This window comes from Cnephaeus nilssonii (genome assembly GCF_951640355.1).
Source record: "Cnephaeus nilssonii genome assembly, chromosome: 14".
NCBI classification, from domain to species: domain Eukaryota; kingdom Metazoa; phylum Chordata; class Mammalia; order Chiroptera; family Vespertilionidae; genus Cnephaeus; species Cnephaeus nilssonii.
In genome coordinates this window covers 47,159,731-47,180,704 of record NC_137085.1, presented here as the reverse complement: position 1 = coordinate 47,180,704, position 20,974 = coordinate 47,159,731, and the positions used below count along the sequence as shown (strand labels likewise).

At 43.3% G+C, this 20,974-nt stretch overlaps 1 protein-coding gene across 2 annotated transcripts in view; it reads left to right on the top strand.

The window, feature by feature from the left end:
- The window catches only part of LOC307111330 (histone-arginine methyltransferase CARM1-like), a 223,134-nt gene that overhangs the window by 121,375 nt on the left and 80,785 nt on the right, over positions 1-20,974 (top strand). For both annotated transcript variants that reach the window (XM_079791136.1, XM_079791137.1), the window contains exon 5: positions 14,472-14,582. In XM_079791136.1, the coding sequence (XP_079647262.1) occupies positions 14,472-14,582 (111 nt within the window). The remainder of the gene's footprint in view (positions 1-14,471; positions 14,583-20,974) is intronic.

The following is a 20,974-nucleotide window of genomic DNA, read 5'->3' as shown; positions in this document are numbered from 1 at the left end:
TGCCAAGTTCCTTCCTCTTCATGATCTCCCTGCTACTTTTTGGTCTCCTGGGAACACTCAGTCTCTGGGCCAAAAAGCGCCCTCTGCTGTACACATCTATGACTTTGCCTACTTACATATTGGCCCAAAAGAGAAAGAGAGGGCAAAGAGAGGAAAAAACCCGATGGGGGGTTGGTTCCAGCCTTTGGGAACGGAGGCACCATTGCCTGCAGAGGAAGGTTCCCCTCTCTCATAGTTTTGGCTCCTGAAGGCGTATGTGACTACCACAAGATTGCTGAGGGCTGGAGCATAGAAGAAGGGAGGAAAGGGAAGGGAAAAGAGGGAAAAGGGGAGGAAGGAGGAAAAGAAAAGAGGAAGGAAAAACAGAGCGTCTCCACACTGTCTCTGAGCATTAGGACATCCCTTTTGAGTGTTGGAGCCAGAACTAGAAGGCATCTCTGGGAGCTCTCTTGTCTGCACACTGGTGCCCATTTTTGGTGTGTTAACCATGAGTTTGAGGGTCAGGGGATATGGTTTGGTGGTATTTCAAATTCTGGTCTTCTTTCCCAACCTACTGCTACTGTTTACTTTTCAGGCCTCAAGTAACTGCTCCATGCGCTCTGTCCAGGTTTTATAGCTGTACTCAGTGGGAGAGACTTGGGGAAGTGGCTTTCTCCAGCTTACCCATGGTGGGACATTTTCTAAATGCCAAATCTAAGTACTTAGGTAGGGTGAGGGTGACGGTAAGAGATAGAGGTAAGACCAGAAATGGCCATGCTTAGCCAAAGCGTCTCATATGTCTTGTCATATGTCTCAAGGTGCCAGGACCCTTGCTTTGCCAGTGGCACATGCCTAGTTAACAGTTATGAAGCTAACTTTCCTAATGAGGACCTGATTTTGGTAGCTGGGTAGGCTGAGGGTAGAGGAGAAAAGCTTGTTTCTTTTGACACCTTATCTGGTATTCAAGATTGTGGGTAAGCAATCATTTTGACCTAAGGTAGGTTTCTTGCCAAATTAAAAATAAAAATGCAACTCTCAACTATTGATCCATGGATTGAAGATGTGGTTTTTTTTTTTGGGGGGGGGGTGATGGGGTAATTCTTTTATTTAGGGAAAATCATCTCCCTTTGAATTTGTTTAATTGGAATCTATAATCTATTTTCTATTATCTATGTTTTTTCTATATTTCCTAAAATCTGATTTTAATTTTGGTTACAGCTTCTAAAGACCACTCCCCAAACTACTAATCGTACTAATACTTTGCATTAGATGACTCTCAGAATTTCATATAGGTTATGTCACTTGACCACTCTATTTGTGTATCTTTTCATCTATAAAAATGAAGATAGTGGAACAGTTCTTCTCTAAGGTCACTTCCAGCTGTAACTTCATTTGATTCTACAAAATACCCTTTTCCCTGCCAGCCTGAATTGGGTTTATCTGCCAGTGAAATAAAATAAGCATCCATCTGTTGGGGCTTATAAAGGTGATAATTAATCACATGGTTGATAATTAATTATATCCCTTTCCCCCTCTGAGTTCTGAACTGATTTAGAGGTAGACACAGATGTCAGGTAGAAATCATAATACCAGTGTTATTGTTAGAAATGCTGTTTGGAGTACAGGACTTGGAGGTATGTCCAAATAGAGATTCCTACTTAGTTTTTCCTCCAAACAACTTTTCTACCCACTAAACAACTGGTCTCCCCAGACGAGTCCAGAGCCTGCCCAGCAAGTCTCTCCATGGGGGACTTGAGCGCATGCTTGAATAGGGAGTTGGCAGGTTGGCCCCTTCCAAGCATCGGGGCTAGGCATGCTCAGTCCTATGTCCCAGTCAGATGGGTCACTTCTATTATGAGGAACGAAAGAAGAGGAGGTGACCATTTTTACTTCTAGTATTGCCCACTCCTGGGACTCAATATTCCCTCCCCTCTGAAAACTGGAAGAGCAAGTTGTCCTGGTTTTAGTGTCCCAGGAGTCCCCTCAGTCCCAGACTCACTAGGATGACTGGTCACCCTAACTCCAAATCTACCACAAATCCAGATCCTTTAAAATCCTTTTTACCTGCTTTATCGTACTGAAGACCATTTTTAATAACCTGTGTGTCCATGGAGGATGCTACCTTTTCATTAAGCCCTTGTCTTCTTTCCCACTCAAACTGATTACCTACAAGGACATGATTGTATTATTTATTGAGGAACTCAGTATATGCAAGCACCATGCCCAGACCTTTCCATACATTGTTTCTGTTTTAGTCAAATCAGGCTGATATAACAAAAATACCATGGACTGGTGGCTTAAACAACAAACATTTATTTCTCATAGTCCAAGATCAATGTGTCTATAGAGCTGGTGTCTGGTGAGGGTTTATTTCCTGGCTTGTAGACAGCAGCCTTCTCTCTATATGTCCACATGGCTGAAGGGAGAGAGGAAGTAAGCTCTCTCCTGTCTCTTTTTATAAAGTGCACTAATCCCATCATGAGGGCTCCACCCTTGTGACCTAATCACCTCCCAAAGGCCACATCATCAAATACCATCACCTTGGGGGTTAGAATTTTGGAGGGCCCAAACATTCAGTCTACAGCAGTGTCTTTTGATCTTCATTATAATCTTATTATTAATATTTTTACCACGTTAGAGTTGAGAGAACTGAGGTCTGGGAATGTTGATAATTCACCTGATTTACTACAGCTAGTCAATGAAAAGGCCAGGATTTGAACCCTGTTGGTCTAACTTTTGAGCCCGCACACATAACCTCTGACAGGTACAGCCTGTGGGAAAGTTAGCGGAAATTTCCAAGGGAGACTTTTGTTTCTCTGAGTTTAAGGGTGGGGTGAAAACACTGTGGTTTCTTAAGCATCCTCATGTGTGCAGGAGGCAGCATCGCACAGCGGTTATGTTCGTCAGTCTGGAGCGGGAATGCTGAGTTGAAACTCCAGCGTGGCCGCTTACCATGCACCTGCCATAGACCTTTATCCCGTTTGCCTGGCGATCTTACCCAGGTTATCTCCCATCTCTGGGCTTCCCTTTCCTTATCATAAGAGCTAACAGGTACTTCGTAGGGTCCTTGCCAGGTCAAGATCACACTGCAGATGAAGTGCTCAGTACCTGGCTCACGTATGAACTCAGTACATAGTAGCGGGTATTACTGTGATTGATGGTTTGGGCATGGTGTCGTAGTTTCCACCTCCGCTGTAACTTTAAATCTTTCACATTTTGATTTTTCATTCTGCCTCCGCCATGCAGTTTTCATGAAAATCCTTTCTTGGCCAGAGCACTGCTGGCTGAGAGCTCCGTTTGGAACCCATTCAGGAAACTGACCCCGCTGGAACCCACCCCATTCTTCTCCTCCGAGTTTCTGTTAATTGCCATCTGGCTATTTTTAGTTTCTTCAAGCGTGTGCTGGGTGCAAGCAGGGAAAGTCCATCCTGCTGAGGGTGTGGGGCGGTGCGAGCAGTAGGGTTTTAATTTGGAAATGTTTTGACACTTCATTTGTCAGGGCACCAGTTGCTGGAAACTTGTGAAAATAAGCAGGAGCCGGGAGCTTTTTTATTTTTTAATCAGCGTTTTTCAGAGGAGAGAATCCCCAGTCGCAACAGCTGCTTAGTGCATTCAGATGTGAGGTTGGCTCAGGCAGGAGGGGTTCAGGGATTTGAAGGCTTCAAAGAAAACATAAACAACAACAAACATGCAAAGCAACCTGTTCGGATAGTCGGCTGGTGTTCAGATGTGCAGAGGCTTAAGACTCTCTGCCCTGAGCTTTCCTTGGGCTTAGCAGCAGTCTGGTCCGAGGCTCTTGAGTTCATCTCTAATCCTGCTGTGCCGTTCTCCCCCCCACTTGAAAGCACCACACACCTTTGGTTAACCTGGTGCACGAATGGGGCCTGACCTTGACCATCAGTGGGAATAAAGGCTGCAGCACAGTAGTCCGTCTGCATGTCATGAAATAGCTCTTGCTCCCTTACATTTTTATAAACCTCTTTAATGAGGTATGGATCACATTCAAAAAGCGGTACATATTTAATGTATACAACTTGATGAGTTTGGAGATAAGCATACATTCGCGGAATCATCACCACAATCCATGCTATTACCATATCCATCACTTCCAAAAGATTCATTCTGCCGTTATAAGGACCTAACATACGATCTACCCTCTCAGAAGGTTCATTTTGTGTTGCCTGGGCTGGCTGAGGGATCTTGATGTAATTAAAATGGAAGAGCACTTGGAAGATGGGGTGGTTTCATATGGCCTCTTTGTAGAAGTCCTGTGATATAGGGGACACTGTCAAACCCTGTACAGAAGCCAAGGTTCATGGGAGGTTCTGTATCATAAGGACTCTCCCCCCCCCCCTCCGCCCCCCAGGATTAATTCTCTGTAATAAAGGTTGAAGAGAGAGGTAGAAAATGGACTTCAGTCCTAGCTGCTCTCTTTGGCTTCTCAGCCCTTAGAAGGACTCTGCATGGATTTCCCGATTGTGAATGGGAAGGAGATGGCATGTCTGTGCCAGGGTTCTCCTGAACTTAAATAGAATCTCCACCTGAAAGGGGACTAGAAGAAGACGCCAGAGTCAGCCGAGGAAAGTGCTTTCATCTGGTGTGAAAGCAAAGTGCAGCTTTCAAGGACAGCCAAGAAGACGGAATAAGCCGTGGTCACGGGCTACTTTTAGGGCATTTGGGAAAGAGGGAGCTGGGGCTTTAACGCAACAGATGATGACTTGTGACCTTAATCTTTCTGAGATTATTTTTAATTTGGGATTAGAATACATCACACGGTGGCTGGAAGAACTCAGTGAGCTACCATGTGCACAGTCTCAGCATGGCATCCGACTGCTGTGGGCATAGCTAGGGAATCTGAGTCAGAAATCCCTGGCACTGCAAGGCTATGGCTGATAAACTAGGTTATGCTACTGTAACAATCAACTCTCAGACCTCAGTGATTTAACCCAACATACTTATGTCCATGTCCGTTATGGGTTAGCAAAAGGTTGTGCTCTCTCATTCTCGCTCCCAGACCCAGGCTGAAGGAACAGCCTCCTTGTGACACATACTAGTTCCTGTCACAGAGAGAAGGGGAGGGGCAAATCACACCCCTAGTTCTCAAATCTTCCTCCTGAAAATGACCCCTGTCACTAATGACCGCATTACGCAGGCTGAAGCAAGACATGTGACCACTGCTAATTTCCAAAGGGCAAGGGAGTGCAGTTCTGCTAGGAGCCCATAAGGAGAACGAGAAGTATTTGGTTAATGGCACTAATAACTATCATAACAGATGGCACTTTTGCAAAATCATTAAAGAAGGGACAGATTGCTAAGGTGATATTCTCAGCGCATCGTCTGTGCATGGGAGGAAACTAGGAAAACAAGAGGGGGTTTGGAGGATTAATATTGCACTGATAGGGGGTTATTGGTTGACTTACTAGTAACTTCTGCCTGGTGGATTGCCTACCCACTGAATGCAAGGTGTTGTAGAACGTTCCCGGGGTTGAATTTCTAAACCTTTCCCATTGCCTCTAAGACAGCATCGTGAAGGGCCAATTGGGAGCAACTACCGACTTTGCAAAGGCTTACATGGAAGGCTCTATGCAACAGTGTAACTTCTAAAGTAATGCTTTTGCTTTAATATCTGCTTTCCAGGATAAGAAGGTAAGTAGAAAAAAGAGGATAAAGTCAGTAAGAACAGTTAAACTGGACAAAACAATCAAAGAATAAGCAGTTCAGAGTACTGTGCTAAAACCTAGTCTTTTCTGGCAACGAACCAGGAAGTGGGCGCCAGTGAACTCAGAGCTTGTACCTGAACCCTCTTTTCACGTACTTTCCCAAATCTGTGCTATTGACACCGTCTCTCAGCTTCAGAGTGGTGGCTTAGGTTTAGAATTTATACGTTCCAGAAACCCAGAAAAAGACAGAATCACAGAAAGCTGTCAATAAACATGGTGGATTTCATATAACTAGCACCACTGCTAGGTTCCCTGAACCACAGATCAGGAGGCCCAGGCTTACCTGCTAGTCCTTGATTAGGGAGGGCAACCTTGGGAAAGCAGGAGTTAGGGAAAGGGGAGCCAGGCAGGGAAGGAGGGGGAGTAAGTGTAAGCACGTCTGTCCCTGAGCTGGCCACAGTTATGAGGGACTGATTGTCCCAGGTTACAGGATAGCTACCAAGAGGCCACGTGAAACCACTCCATCTTCCAATGGTTCGTCCATGGGAAGAAAAAAGGAATGATTTATCCATTGGCTGCCATCTCCATTTGTCAAAAGTTCATGTCCCCACCCCGCTGGCATGGCTCAGTGGTTGAGCGTCAACCTATGAACCAGGTGGTCACAGTTTGATGGCCCATCAGAGCACAAGCCAGGGTTGCGGGCTCGATCCCCAGTGTGGGGCATGGAGGAGGCAGCCGATCAGTGATTCTCTCTCATCATTGATGTTTTTCTCTCTCCCCTTCTCCTTTCCTCTCTGAAATCAATAAAAAATATATATTTTTAAAGTTAATGTTCCCAGAGGGCACTCCCTTGCCCCACAAGGGTGCACGTGCATGAGTGCCAAGTGGGTGCTGTGGTGCCTGTCTCCTGCCTCACAGCACCAAGGAACCCTGTGGTGGGAGGCGAGGGATGGAAGGCGTGCGGCATGAGCCTCTGGCTGAGAGCAAGGCACGTGTTCCATTCTGGCACGGTACAAAACGGAATATGTGACAGTAGTTTCCCCTTATCCGTGGTTTCGCTTTCTGTGGTTGTTACTCACAGTCACCACCGTTCAAACACATTACATGGAAATTTCCAGAAATAGACAATTCGTGCATTTTAAATCGCGTACTGTTCTGAATAGCATGATAAAATCTCACACCATCCTGCTCTGTCCCTGTGTCAAAGGGATTTGGATCATCCCTTTGTCCAGCGTATCTAGGCGGTGTGCGTTCCCCACCTGTCAGTCACTTGTAGCATCGTGGTTATCAGGCTGACGGTCACGGTTTCACAGTGTTTGTGTGCAAGTGATCCTTATGTTACTCAGTAATGGCCCCAAATTAATTCCCATATTTTATCACAGTATATTGTTATAATTGTTCTGTTTATTCTTATTCTTAATCTGTTACATGGCCTAATATATAAATTTAATTTTATCATAGGCATGTATGTATAGAAAAAAACATATAAGGTTCAGTATTATTTGAGGTATCCACTGGGCGTCTTAGAATGTACTACCTGAAGGTGAGGGTGTACTTTTGTATTATACACATCACCCAAGTCAGGAACCTGGAGGGGATCAATCTAGACTTTTTTTTTTTTCCTTTTCAGTCTCCAAATTCTTTAGTGTTTACTAACTCAGCAATTTTGCAACTCTTCCATTCCCCTTTGTTCCACGCTAATTTTAGTTCTCAATTTTTTTTTTAATCTTTCCTGGAATATTGCAAACGTTTTCCAATTAGTTGCTCTACTTGTACCAGTTATCTTTGGCTTAAGTAGGAGAAAATTCCCACTCAAATTGGCTGACACAGTCAGAGGTAGTGCGATCTGGAGGTGTTTAGTCCAGTTACTCTGTGCACCACATCCACACTCAGGAGAGGAGGCATCTTCTCTGCTACCTGTATCAGAGGGAGGAAGTCTGCCAGGAGCCACCAGCAGACTTCCCCTCGGTCTCATTAACAACATTGTTTCACACACCCGAGCCTGAACCCATCACTAGCAAGAAGAACCAAACCATCTATGATTGCCCTAGACCAGTGGTCGGCAAACTCATTAGTCAACAGAGCCAAATATCAACAGTACGATGATTGAAATTTCTTTTGAGAGCCAAATTTTTTAAACTTAAACTTCTTCTAACGCCACTTCTTCAAAATAGACTCGCCCAGGCCGTGGTATTTTGTGGAAGAGCCACACTCAAGGGGCCAAAGAGCCGCATGTGGCTCGCGAGCCGCAGTTTGCCGACCACGGCCCTAGACCAATCAGAGCCCCTCCCTAGGACTGGGGAATGGATAACCACATTGACGACAGGAAATGCTCAATAAAACTGAGGTTCTGGCCGGAAGGAGGAAAGGACTAGTGTTGGTTAGGAACTGCTGCCTCTGATCTTGTGCCCTCCAACCCAGGTCCCCAGAATGAGGCTGTTGAAATGCAACTGTGCAGTCATTCTACTGTGGAAAACGTTTTTATCATCTCTCTTTGCTTAGGGATCAAGTCTAAGTTCTGAGTCTTGCATACAAGACCGTCTATGAATAAGCATCTGCTAGTTTCTCCAGCTTTTGCTCTTGCCCTGTTCATGTCTCAGCCATACTCCTGCATCCACCTCTAAGACACACATTGTGCTCCTGGGGAAATTTGCTGTCTTCTCACAGTGACTGGCTCTATCCATTTTAGGTGCCTTTTTTCATGTGGATCCATCTTCCTGGAGCTGCTGCCCTTCTCATCATTCAAATGGTACCACATTGACTCATTTTTCAGTGTTCATTACCCAGGCCACCTCAAATCTTTCCAGAACTCTTAGTAGAGTATATTATTCCTCCTCCATACTTTGTGCCCTTTAAATATTTCTAACATTGCCACTGTCGCACATTATTGTACTACTTTCTTTTTCTTTTTTCTTTAATCCTCACCCGAGGATATTTTTCCCATTGATTTTTAGAGACAGTGGGAGGGAGGGAAAAAGGGGGAGAGAGAGAGAAACATCCATGTGAAAGAGACACATTGATTGGTTCCCCCTCCCCCCAACCTCTGGCACACGCTCCCACCAGGGCTGGGATCCAACCTGCAAGCCAGGAACATACCTTTGACCGGGAATTGAACCTGAGACCCTTCAATGCATGAGCCGATGCTCTAACCATTAAGAAACACCAGCCAGAGCTGTACCACTTTCTTGCATATGTCTTTCTCCTTCCCAGGCAGTCATGCTGCTGTATTCATCTTTGCATTCCCAGCACCTAGCAGTGCTCGGCACAGTGGGTAACAGGAGATACTTAGTAGATGTCTGGTGAATGATTGAGAGCCTAAGGGTTTGAGCTGAGTAAGCTAGCCTGAGTCTATTGGCAGCATATGAAGGGGTTAATCGAGATGAGATGAACTAAGAGTGATCAACATACTTTATATTTTCTATCATACTAAAGGAAAATAGTTGGAGAACTGGTACAAGGGTGGTTCAAAGATTAGTGATGGGTTTACTAGTACTGTCTTCTGCCAGAAGACCAGACAGGGTGAGACAGGGGTGCTCACATGCATGGATTCTGCATTATTGAAATACAGGCAGCCCTTTGGTTGAAAGCAAATTTCACTGCACCACAGATGTAGAGTTTTGTCTTACATGGAGCTGTCACTGCAGAAATTTTCAGTCCTAATTAAAGTGCTAATTATCTGAACAGGATTCAAATCTAAGCTGTAAAAGCCATAAAGGGATCTCTTCTGCAGCCCTGGAGATGATGTGGAATTTTCCTTCCCTGACAAAATCCCGAATAAGAGACGTAATGGGCGGCAAAAGGCTGTGCACTCTGTGCTCATTCTGTTACTGCCTAGAAGTTGTTCAGTCAAATAGTTTGGATACTGAATGAGTTGGATGCAGTCTATGGAGATAGGCAGCCCCTGGCAGGTAACAATGGTGATAAAAGTATGTGACACTGGCCAGGCTGGTGTGGCTCGGTGCTTGAGCATCGACCTATGAGCCAGGAGGTCACGGTTCAATTCCCAGTCAGGGCACATGACTGGGTTGCAGGCTCAATCCCCAGTGTGGGGTGAGCAAGAGGCAGCTGGTCAATGATTCTCTCTCATCATTGATGTTTCTCTCTCTCTCTCTTCCTTGATCTCTGAAATCAATAAATATATATATACATATGTGTGTGTGTGTGTGTGTGTGTGTGTGTGTGTGTGTATACTAAAAAGGACATAATACTGTACAAGAGCATCAGGTACATGTGTGGTTAAATGGAGGTATCTACAGGTGTAATAAAATAATGGCTGGCAGAAGCAATGATGGCAGTGATGGCAGTAGACGTGCCCGGGTGGGTGCGCCATAGAATTTTAGGAGGGTAAGGCACACAAAAATGGCAGTTGGGGTATTGCAATTCAGAGCAGCCATTGATATGCTCAATAAAATGAAGAAAAATGAATAAATAATAACTGGCATAAGTTGAGGAATTTATTGTGGGATAATCAGGACCTCAATACTGGAAGGTAATTATAAAAATGCTGGGGTGAAAAGAAAGTTAATGTGACCAATATTACTGTAGCCTCAACAGTACAAAGACTAACTTAGAATTGAAGATGAGGGGAGTGGCTACAGCATAAGGTTTGCATTAGATACATTTGGTTTTCTATCTCATTTCTGGAATGTATTAAGTGCATGACTTGAACTCCATCTTATTCTCAGTCTCTTTATCTACCATATGGAGGAAATGATTGTATCCACATTAAACTAGTAGAGTTGTCATTACAAGGAAACAAGCCTACAAAGTACTAAACAGGCATAGCACAGAGTAAGTATAAAACAAGTGGTACATATTTACTTATTTTTACTCTATTATTCAAGGGTAGTTTCGTTTCACACTTTCATAAGGACTTGGATATTTCTTGTTAATTTTGAGCTAGTTAATCCAATGAAATAGCTTTGAACCCACTTGGAGCTTTTTTTAGCCCTGTCCAAACATTCTGCAGGGTTTCTTTGCTCAGGAAACCACAAGAGCATGTAATTAAAATAATCTGTACAAGCAAAATGATGATCCTAATATTTAAATATTTTTAAAGTTACTTTAATTACAAATAAATTCATAGAACTTTTGGCCACTATTCCATGGACCAACTGTTGACTTTTTCCTATTAGTCCTGGCAGGGATTTCACATCACTTTCTGGTGTTCCCACATATAAGCCCCAAATTAATCATGTCTACAGTTACTGCCTGTGTAGCCAGGGGCAGCTGCAGATGAATTTTCTCTCTAGAGGAACATTGTGCACAAGAACTAACTGTATTATAATAGCATGGTAAATGGCAATGTCAAAAGCAAGTTATCCTTTAAAGGATGCTTAAGATCCCTAGTTTGGAGTGGATGTGCTATGCTGGTAGAAGGTGCTTTTTCAAGGCAGTAACATATTTGCACTGTATTTTCTAGATCATGACTCTGTTCCCTATTTGTGGTGCTCAGACACAGTATTATTTATTCAGTTTGCTCAACAGACCCCATGTTATATCAGAGAATCAGTAGTAAGTGAGAAACAGATGGCGGTCTCTGCCTTAATAAAGCTCAGAATACAGGGGAGGGAGCACATATTAATCAAATATCAGTCCTTGAAAGGAACATTATAACTGTTATGAGTGTTATGAAGGAGGGTCTGAGGAGGTGGTGATAAGAAAGCACCAACAGGAGGACTTTACTTAGCCTGGAAGAGGAGCAAAGATGAGAGAAGTCTTTCCTGATGGGAGTTGTTTGGGGATCTGAAGGATGAGTTGTATACCAGCCAGGGTGCCTGCAGGAGAGAGATGGCATGCATGACAGGGTGGTTTAGAAGAGTTAAATAATGGGACTCTTTACAAAGATGTGGGCAGAGGTAAGGGAACCAACATGGATGGTGAAGCACCCTGGAACTAGCAAGGGTAGGTATCTATTACCACCACTAGGCCTAATGGGGCAAAAGGAAGAGGTAATTACTGGACACCTGAGAGAAGGGTGATATCTGTAAGAGATGGAATCCCAACAAGAGCTGTGGCTCTTTGTGGGGCACAACCAATCTGTTGTTTCTTCCAGAAAGGAAGAACACAGGAGAGTAAATCATCTGACCTCACTGTTCTTCCTCCTTCTGACCACTTGATGGCTTTTCTCTTGACTGATCCCAACTAGAGTCCAAAGGAATCCCATTGCTGTAGTCCATATAGGTCAGCCTCTTGACAAAGAGCAAGATGGAGAAGAGTGGAGACTAGATCTGGAGAAGCAAATTGAAAAGATCTAGCAAAATGAGCATTGTAATAGTTTTAACAATAAATTTTTTTAAAAAATACATCAAAAGAGTGAACCTTGAGTAGACAAAATAAAAATTACCATAGACACATACCACAGAGTGTAGTGAGGAGCATCCCAGGCAAAGGGAACACCATATACGAGGGCCCTGTGGCAGAAAGGAGCACAGAGCCTTCCAAGAAGGCCTGTGTCAGGGCAGAAGGCTAACTCAGGTAGTCAGAGGAGGGATGCAAGGGACAAGCTTGGATCAACTAGGCCAGGAAGCAGAAGATGAGGTTGAGTGAAACAGTTCAGGATATAAGGCAAGGGCATCCTGAGCTCATCCTCTTTGAGTGCAAACTTTGCGATACAGGAACACTCCCAAAGTCCAAATGACTGGCAAAAGTCATAAGCCTTTTCTAGAGATATTTCATGGTGAGGTTGGAATTAGGAGACTGCCATATTGAGTCATCCCACTCAGCCATGTAGTCAACAAATATTTATTAATGGTTTTTGTGTTTCCCAGTGTGCTAGGTGTTAAGAAATAAATGAGGTGATTCTTGTTTTTTGAGAGCTCAAAGGCCAAGTAGGGAAGATAAACACGTAAGGAAATATTTGCAATATCCTATAGTAAGTGCTATTTCCAGTTGCCAGAGAGCCCAACCTAGACTTACTGGGGAGGTGAGGTAAAGCTCCCATGATGTGTGGTATCTGAGCTGGGTCTTGAGTTCCCCAGGTAGAAAACTGAGAGGAGGTGCATCTTTTTTGGTGGTCATGGATTGTACTCTCCAACTTACAGCCTCCACTCCCTAAATAGCAGTCATAGGTGTTCTTGCAATGGACCAGGGATCATCAAAGATGATGCATTTCCTAGGGAGGATGAGGAGAAGTAAATATTGGTATTTCTAAAAATGTAGACAGCCTGACAGCAAACTCCAGAGCCTGGGTGACATTTAAAATTGGTTAATGCTCCTAATTACCAAACCCTAGGAAACCATATGGAATCCAGCCACAGCTCTAGAATTAATAGAAGCGAGCACTGTGAGCCCATTGCTAGCAGCATGTTCTCTTCAAATAATGGCACAGGATCTGTGTCAGCACAGTGTGAGGTTGCAGTTAACACAAATACGTACAACCTCTTGATATTTCTTATTTTTTTGGAAAATTTTTCCAGCTATCAAAGTAAAAAAAAAAAAAAAAAACTCCAAAAACTTAGCTAAGTTTTCCTACAAAAAGTAGAATTTTTTTCCTTGTCAAACATTGCCTACTGGTATTGCTGTGTTAAAATGTCACATTTGTAAAGATGAATTGAAGTAAGCGATGTGTGATTTTATGGAACATGAGCTTGGAAGGCAGAAGTGTCCAGATTCAACTCTTAGCTCCTGTACTTCCTGCAACATGAACTTGGGCTGGTTGTTCAGTGTCTCTGATTTTCAGGCTTGTCGTCTATAAAGTAGTCATAATGATGCTGTCTACTCATGTGTTTGTTGTAAGGATTTAGTCAAATTAAATGGCTTGCTCAGAGCTAGTTCTAAAAGATGCTGAGAAGAAAAGTCACTGATGAGACAGAAAGACAATAACCTGAAATGTAATGACCAGACAAGGCCCCAGCTTCAGCAGTATCTGGGGAGAAGGGTGTACCCTGCACCCTTGCCTGTCAGCATGTAGGTCTAAGTGTCGGACTTTTAGTACCAGTGAGTGATAGTTTTCTTGACTTCAGTCCCAGGTCTGAGCACAGAGAATAAAAGAAAAGTTTCTGTTCATTCCATCTGTCCACTGCCTTAATACTCTCCATATAAACCTCCCAATTTTGTGGAGGGAACTTTTTGTGGAGGGAACTGGTAAAACAACAACAACAACTCACTTTTGGATTTCTAAAGATTTTATGTTCAGTTATTTCTGAAATTTTTACCATACATATATATATGGCCTGATGCATGAAATTCATGCAAGAGTAGGCCTTCCTTCCCCCAGCTGCTGGCACCGGCTTCCTTCTGGCACCTGGGACCCAGGCTTCCCTCCGGCCACTGGCAGTCACCTGGGACCCGGGCCTCTCTTGCAGCCATGACTTCGTCCAGAAGGACGGAAGAATGTCCAAAAGGACGTCCGGTCTAATTAGCACTTTTATTATTATAGATAAAATGTAATATATAACGATATATATAATTCTAATAATTGTTGGAGACAGTGTTTGCTTTGTTCATGTTGACTGACTTGGTAAGCAAGCTCATTCACAACACTCTGCTTTTCTTGGGCCTCAACATCCTAAAAGTAACCCATGCTACAAAAACTATAATAATAATAGCAACAATTTGAAAACACCAGTTGTGTGCCTGGTGCTTTGCACATACTTCATATTACTTAATCCCTACCGCAAACCTTAAGAAGTGGATATTAATAACCACTGTTTAACAGAAGAGAAAAAGAAGTCTCACAGAGACTCCTAACTTGGCCCCAGTAAGACTACTTATAGTAAATATCAAAGCCAGCACTTACGTCTGATTCCAGTGCTCAAGGTTGGGGTGGCGCCAACAGCCAAGCACCTGTTTGTGTTTTCACCCCATTTTTGTCTTCTCCTTTCCTTCCAGGTCGTTCTAGATGTTGGTTGTGGAACTGGAATCCTGTCGTTTTTTGCTGTACAGGCTGGAGCCAGGAGAGTCTACGCAGTTGAAGCCAGCTCAGTAGCACAATATGCTGAGGTGAGTGGTATTTTTACAGCAGCTACTCACTAAGTTTCAGGGGACTCAGTGATGGACTCTTCCAGGTAAGTAATTTAGAAGAATTTTTTATACCAGTTTGATTTTTTTTTTCCTGTTGAGATGTTACTGGTGAAAGAGCCCAACTTCACTGTAGTGATTGATATGAAAACAATTGTTTTTAAAATGTCACGATATTGAAAATATAACACAACTTTCTCCTCATCCACTAGATGGAGAGAGAGAGAGAGAGAGAGAGAGAGAGAGAGAGAGAGAGAGAGAGAGAGAGAGGTATTGATGTGAGACACATCGATTGGTTGCCTCCTGAACAACCCCCAACTGGGGCTGGGGATCTAATCTGCAACCGAGGTGCGTGCCCTTGACTGGGAATCGAATTTGAGACCGGTGCACCGTCTGACACTTTGACCGCTGATCATACCAGCCCGAGCGGTGAATGTTTTATCTTTAATGACCTACCAAGGTGAGGAGCCAGATCTCCCTGTAGCTAGGTTTATTTTATTTGTAAGTGCTGTACTGACAATATTTTACTTTTGGTTTAAAGGGCTGCTGCTACATGGTTGATCTCAGACAGGTGTCTGCATTTGAAGGAGCTTTTTCAGATTTTATGTTCTAATTGGAGGACAGGGAGATGCTTTGTTTTAAATATAGTGCTCTGTTATCATTATGAATTGTGCACAAACAGAAAATAAGTCAAAGTCAAGAGTTGGGTGATAATGGCTTTGGGTAATATCTGTGTATGATAACAACCCAGGCAAGCTGCAGAGTTTGGATGTGTGTGTGTACTCGTGTGAACAGGACAGTGGTCTTGACATTCACACGTGAAAGAAGCCCGAATTTTAGTGAGGGATAGAGAGCATGGCGGAGAGAGAGGAAAGCTTGGCTGCTGCTTCTGAATGAGCACCATGAACATTTCCTCCAACCCTGCTCCACTGGTAGCTCTGAGGGATATTGGTTTGGGATTGAGGGAGTAGAGCGGGACTGAGACAAGAAGCCCGGTGGGCATGCTTGGTAGGAAAGACTGCCAGCGCCTCATGGCTGGAGGGTCATTGCACTCTTTTTCCTTCTTTCGGCAAGTCTCGGATAAAAATTGTTTGGCCATTTGCTTCTTCCACAATTCTTGAGAGTCATTTTTAGTAAATATTGGCTGCACACAAAAGAATATTTGTTAAATGTGTACAGTGTAAAAGAATGCCAATACAATGAATGTGTGCCCGCACCTCTTTTAAGAAACAGGCTCTTGGCATTTCCATTCAAGGTCTGTGTGTCTTTTCGTGATCACTTCTCCTTTCTGCCCTAAAGAGAGTTAAACACTACTTTGAATTTTTGTTTATCATTCTTTTGTTGTTTTTATAGTTTTCCCACATATGTTTCTGTCCCTAAAAACAAACCTGTATGAACTTTCCAAAAAATGGAATTGTAATATATGTGATCTTCTGCAATTGGCTTTTTTAAATCCAACATTGTGTTCTTGAGGGTCACTTTATTGGTGCATACAGCTGTTCATTACTCATCTTCAATGCAGGATAGTGTTATGTTGTATGAAATGCCTCAAGCTGTTAGTCTCCTGTGCTGTTGGCAGACTGTAGATGGCTTCCATTATAAAAGTGTTGTTATTATGAATACTCTTGCATAGACTCCCCATTGTTTCTTTGCTAGGGTTTCTCAGCATTTTCACACCAGTACAGTTGTTGGATCACAGGGTACGCTTGCCTTCAGTTCTGCTCTATGATGCCAAATTGTTTTCCAAAGTGGCGTACCAATGTTCGCTCCCTCCAGAAATAAACGAGAGTGCCATTGTTCTGCAACTTTGTCAGCACTTGATATTGTCAGGCTTTGAATTTTGCCAATCTGTGTTTATGACATAGTATTTGTGGTTTTAATTTGTACTTCCACTTATTAATTATTTTGAGCATCTTTGCAAAGTGTTGTGGCCATTTGTCCTCTTTTCTTCTGGAAATACCTGCCCCAGATTTTCACAATATTTCAAAAATCATTTTTGTAATTTAAATTCATTTATAAGAATGATTTCTAGATTTGAATATTAATCCTATTTAGTTACATGTGTAAAATATCCTCTCCCAGTTTGTACCTCACCTTTTTCTTTATGGTCCTAGTAAACTGTAAATATGGAATTCTAAATAAGAAAAGAGAAGAGGAAAATATAAAGTTATATAAAGAGAACCCCATAATTAAAAACGTTTCTGCTTAGGTTTTAATGTATCTTAAAATGCATTCTTAAAGATGAGGAGTTGAGTGTAGAACTTTGTCTCAGGTGCTGCTCATTCACTGAATAATATCTACATTCAGTTGTGTCCATGATTCTGTTTGTTGGCGCATATAAGAGAAACAGTAATGATTGAGGTCTACTCTGTATTTGGAGAGCTCTGTTCTAGTAAGAAACTGATCTTATCTCTTGTATCCCTACCCCTAGTCTCCCCCCCACCCCCCCAAAAAAAAGAGTGGTATAAATAATTTAGGGTTTTTCTTTCTCTCATATAGTTTGTTTTTTCATACATTTTAATTTGGTTTGTGACACATTAGATATTTATTTTTTAAACTTTAAAATTCTAATACTCCTGATTGTAGTATTTTAAGGGAAGAGAGGACAAAATTAACTAGATACGTCCTTGCATTCCCCAGCCCTAATCCTGTCTCCATCCCCAGCAAAAGCTCTCAGTAATCACCAGCACACCGTGGAGGAGCCGTGCCACACCGCCCCGTGTGATGGGTTTCTCCGAGAGAGTTCTCTTCTGATTAAACACATCGGCAGGGCTGTTGTCTTCTCGCAGAGTGGGGCTACCCTTGCGGACACTTTCACCCGCAGTGTGGCTGCTGTGTAATTATAAGGGCCTCTAGCAAGAAGCCAGTCAATACAGAGATGAAGAAAAGGGAACTAACTTCACATTTAAAACTCTTAAACTATTTAAAACTTCTTAAGCTGTTAAACTACTTAAAACTTGGAAATAATTTCAAATGTATAGATAAGTTGTAAAAGGAAAATATTTCAAAGGCTACCCAAATTCCTTTGCCTAGTCTCACCTGCTGTTCACATCTTACCCCATTTGCTTTATCATTTACTCTTGCTCCTCTATCACCACACACACACACACACACACACACACACACACACACACACACACACAGTTATACACACATAGGTGTGTATAAATACATTTCCATATTTGTAGCTAGCGATTAGAGATATGCACATACCTTTTTCTGTGAGTCATTTATATAAGATATAACTCTTTATTTTTAAACATTCCAGTGTACATTTTCTAAGAATGAGGCTATTTTTTATGTAACCAAAAAATAACCTATTTTAAGGTGAAAAAGAAGCTGTACAATGACTCATCCATCGAATTTCTCGGTATTACCAATCAAAATGTGTTGGGGAGGCCCCAGCATGCGTGGAGAGACTGTCCCCACGGGTGTTGAGGTGGGAAGACCCTATACTTAACTGTCTCTTTTCTTGTGTAGTATTTCTAGAAAGATCTGATTTGCAAAGCTTTACAGATCAATGTCCTGATGAATTCCAAAGCTCCATAGTGTTATTTTATCTTCGGTTTTACCTTCTGTAGAGGAGGTGTATGTTGCTGTAATCTTCCTTTTCTGGGTACCTGAGGCAGCCTGGGGGCAGGGGTAGCTTTCCAGATGCTGCAGGGGCTGCAAGGAGTCCCTTAAATTCCTGCTGGCAAGGCCCTTTTCCCCCGGGGGGAGGGGGAGGGTGCCTTCGCTGGATGTAGCCCTAAGGTAAAGCTAGTTAAAAATGCATTCAGGACCAAGGATGATTACAGTCTTCTCAAAGTGCGAATCTGATGACAGCCTGGGCCGGCTGGATGCACACTGTGGCCTGCGTGCCCCTAGCTGCTGCTGTGGGTGTCGCTCGCTGATCCCCGTGGGCTAGGCCCCTCACCCTTGTGCAGGACCATCTGCACCAGCTCTCGGTTTCTGCTTCTTACACTGACACTCGCCCGTACTATTGGTGGGTGGCAACATGCGAGTGTGAACAGCCCACAAAAGAGACTCACTCTAAGAATAGGCTTTTCTAGCAGCTCAGCATACCGTGCATGGTGCTCCTCCCGACCTTTTCATTATGTGGTAATTGAAGCAGCAGACAGTTAATTCTTTCCTCTGGAGTCTTCATTAAATTGCCCAGAAAAGATAAATTGCAACAAGAAAGAAAAATGTACAAATTTAACTACCATTGCCTGTCTCTGGGATTCTTCTTCTCACGCCAGGCGTCTGGGCTTTAAGTAAACAAGAATAGTTTCAAATTGTGTCGGATTCCATTTCAGTTGCATTCAGCAGCTCGGCCTGATTGTGTAAGGGCCAGCCCTCGGATGGCAAGGTGATGCGAATGACTCCTTGTCCGGAGGGCATGCGCGTTCAGTCATTTTTGCAGAATGGTGGTGAACTTGCCTGGTGTAGCCATGTGCTCTCACCCTCGGCCCCATTGGACATTTCTGAGTCAGTAATAAGAGATCATCCTTGTCTGAGGAACAGGTCAGAACTAAAGGTCTTCCATGCATTCCCAAGCTGTGAGCCTGCCCACATCAACATGGCAACTATCTCTTGCTCTTTTTCTTCTTCCTGCATATGAAACGTAAAAACAAAGCCCCCAGATCATACAGATCAAATGGGGGACAAGACATTAATCAAATTTATACACATACAGAGTCATGAAGGGGTATTCCTTAATTTAAAATTGCACACAAACGAATGTTCTGTCTCTCCGTCTAGGTGATAAACTCCTTGGAGGGCCAGGAGAATGAAAGACTAGGAGGGTGAGCCATCATGAATAGATTTATGTGTTGTAATCAGCATAAACTTACATCAAAGCTCTCTGACACTTGGATTTAACAGTGTGCATAATCATTTTGGGGCTCATTAGACTGTACTGATACGCAGTTCCTATATATGGCTCATTAGGATGAGTTTTAAGGAATCAGGCCAAATACCCTGGGTCATGGTGGAAATAAAAGCAGGTGGAATTGGATCTATTGTGGCCCTCACAGGCTAGGGCTGCCTGTCCAATATGACAGCCACCAGACACATGTGACTATTTATATGTAAAAATTAATTTATTTTAATCCTCACCTGAGGATATGCTTATTGATCTTTTTTAGAGAGTGGGAAGAGAGAGAGAGAGAAAGAGAGAGAAAACATCAATTGGTTGCCTTCTATATGTGTCCTGACCTGGGATTGACCCGGCAACCTAGATATGTGCCTAGACTGGGATCGAACCCACAACCTTTTGGTATATGGGATGATACTCCAACCAACTGCCCACACTGGCCAGGGCTAAATTAATTTTTAAAAGTAGTCAGTTCCCTTAGTCACGTTAGTCATATATCCAGTTCTCAGTGTCCACTAATGGCTGGTGGCTATCGCACTGGAAGGTACAGGCAGAAAACATGTCCATCACTGCAGAAAGTTCTAGTGGGCAGCACTGACGGAGAGAGCACAGATGGCCAAACTTCACTCTTCTGGCGCTCGATGTCCACGCTGGTGGCTGTGTTCGCTGCCAGGTGTTGGCAGCCATGGCCAGACTGGTCTGGCTTGACATTAGGTGAGGCAGCGCTCCCAGTCCCTCTTGCTATGGACAGTGTTTATCCTTTGCTTATTGATGTGTAAGATCAGCCATAGAGCAGGTTCCCTAGGAGACAGACTCTAACGCAGAGATTCACATGTGAGACGTTTAATGCAGAGGGCTCTCAGGAGCCTGACCTGCGGGGAAGTGAGGCGAGCAGGGCAGGGCTGGGCAGAGGAAGGAGTTCAGCTACACTGTAGTTGTAAAAAAGGGCTCAGCCAGTCCCACAGGGAGTTCTTGAGCTAGGAAAACCCTTCTGAGTTGAACCACCTTCAGGCAAGAATCTTTATATCCCACATTTCTAATGTATGGTCCCTTAGGAAGGTATGTGACTTTGGTAAGGTGTCTCTCTTGGGCTGAGGGAAGTTTCTAGCCATCATCTGCCAACATTCCTAGCAGTTTGGAGAATAGACGCCTTGATCCTGGAGGAAGGATCTGTATAGTATGCCACAGCAAGTTCTACAAGTTCAAGATTTAGGATCCTAACTTTGGGCTACGGAGAATAAAGGGAAAGATAATAACAGTAAATCAAGGAAGTGATGGAACACATGGGATGATACCAAAAGCTTAGGCAAGGCCACAGGGCTATTTGTTGTGTGATCTTTAGGTGTGAGCAAAAACATCCTAGAAATTGAGTACATCACCTGATCTCATGATCTCTGTACAAGTCTAAGGCCTGTGCGGACACAGAGCACATATAGTTTAAACTACACATCAAGTAGTTTACAACCCAGATGGGTTTCAAACAAGTGAAATTCTGACACAAGACAGTGAATGCCAA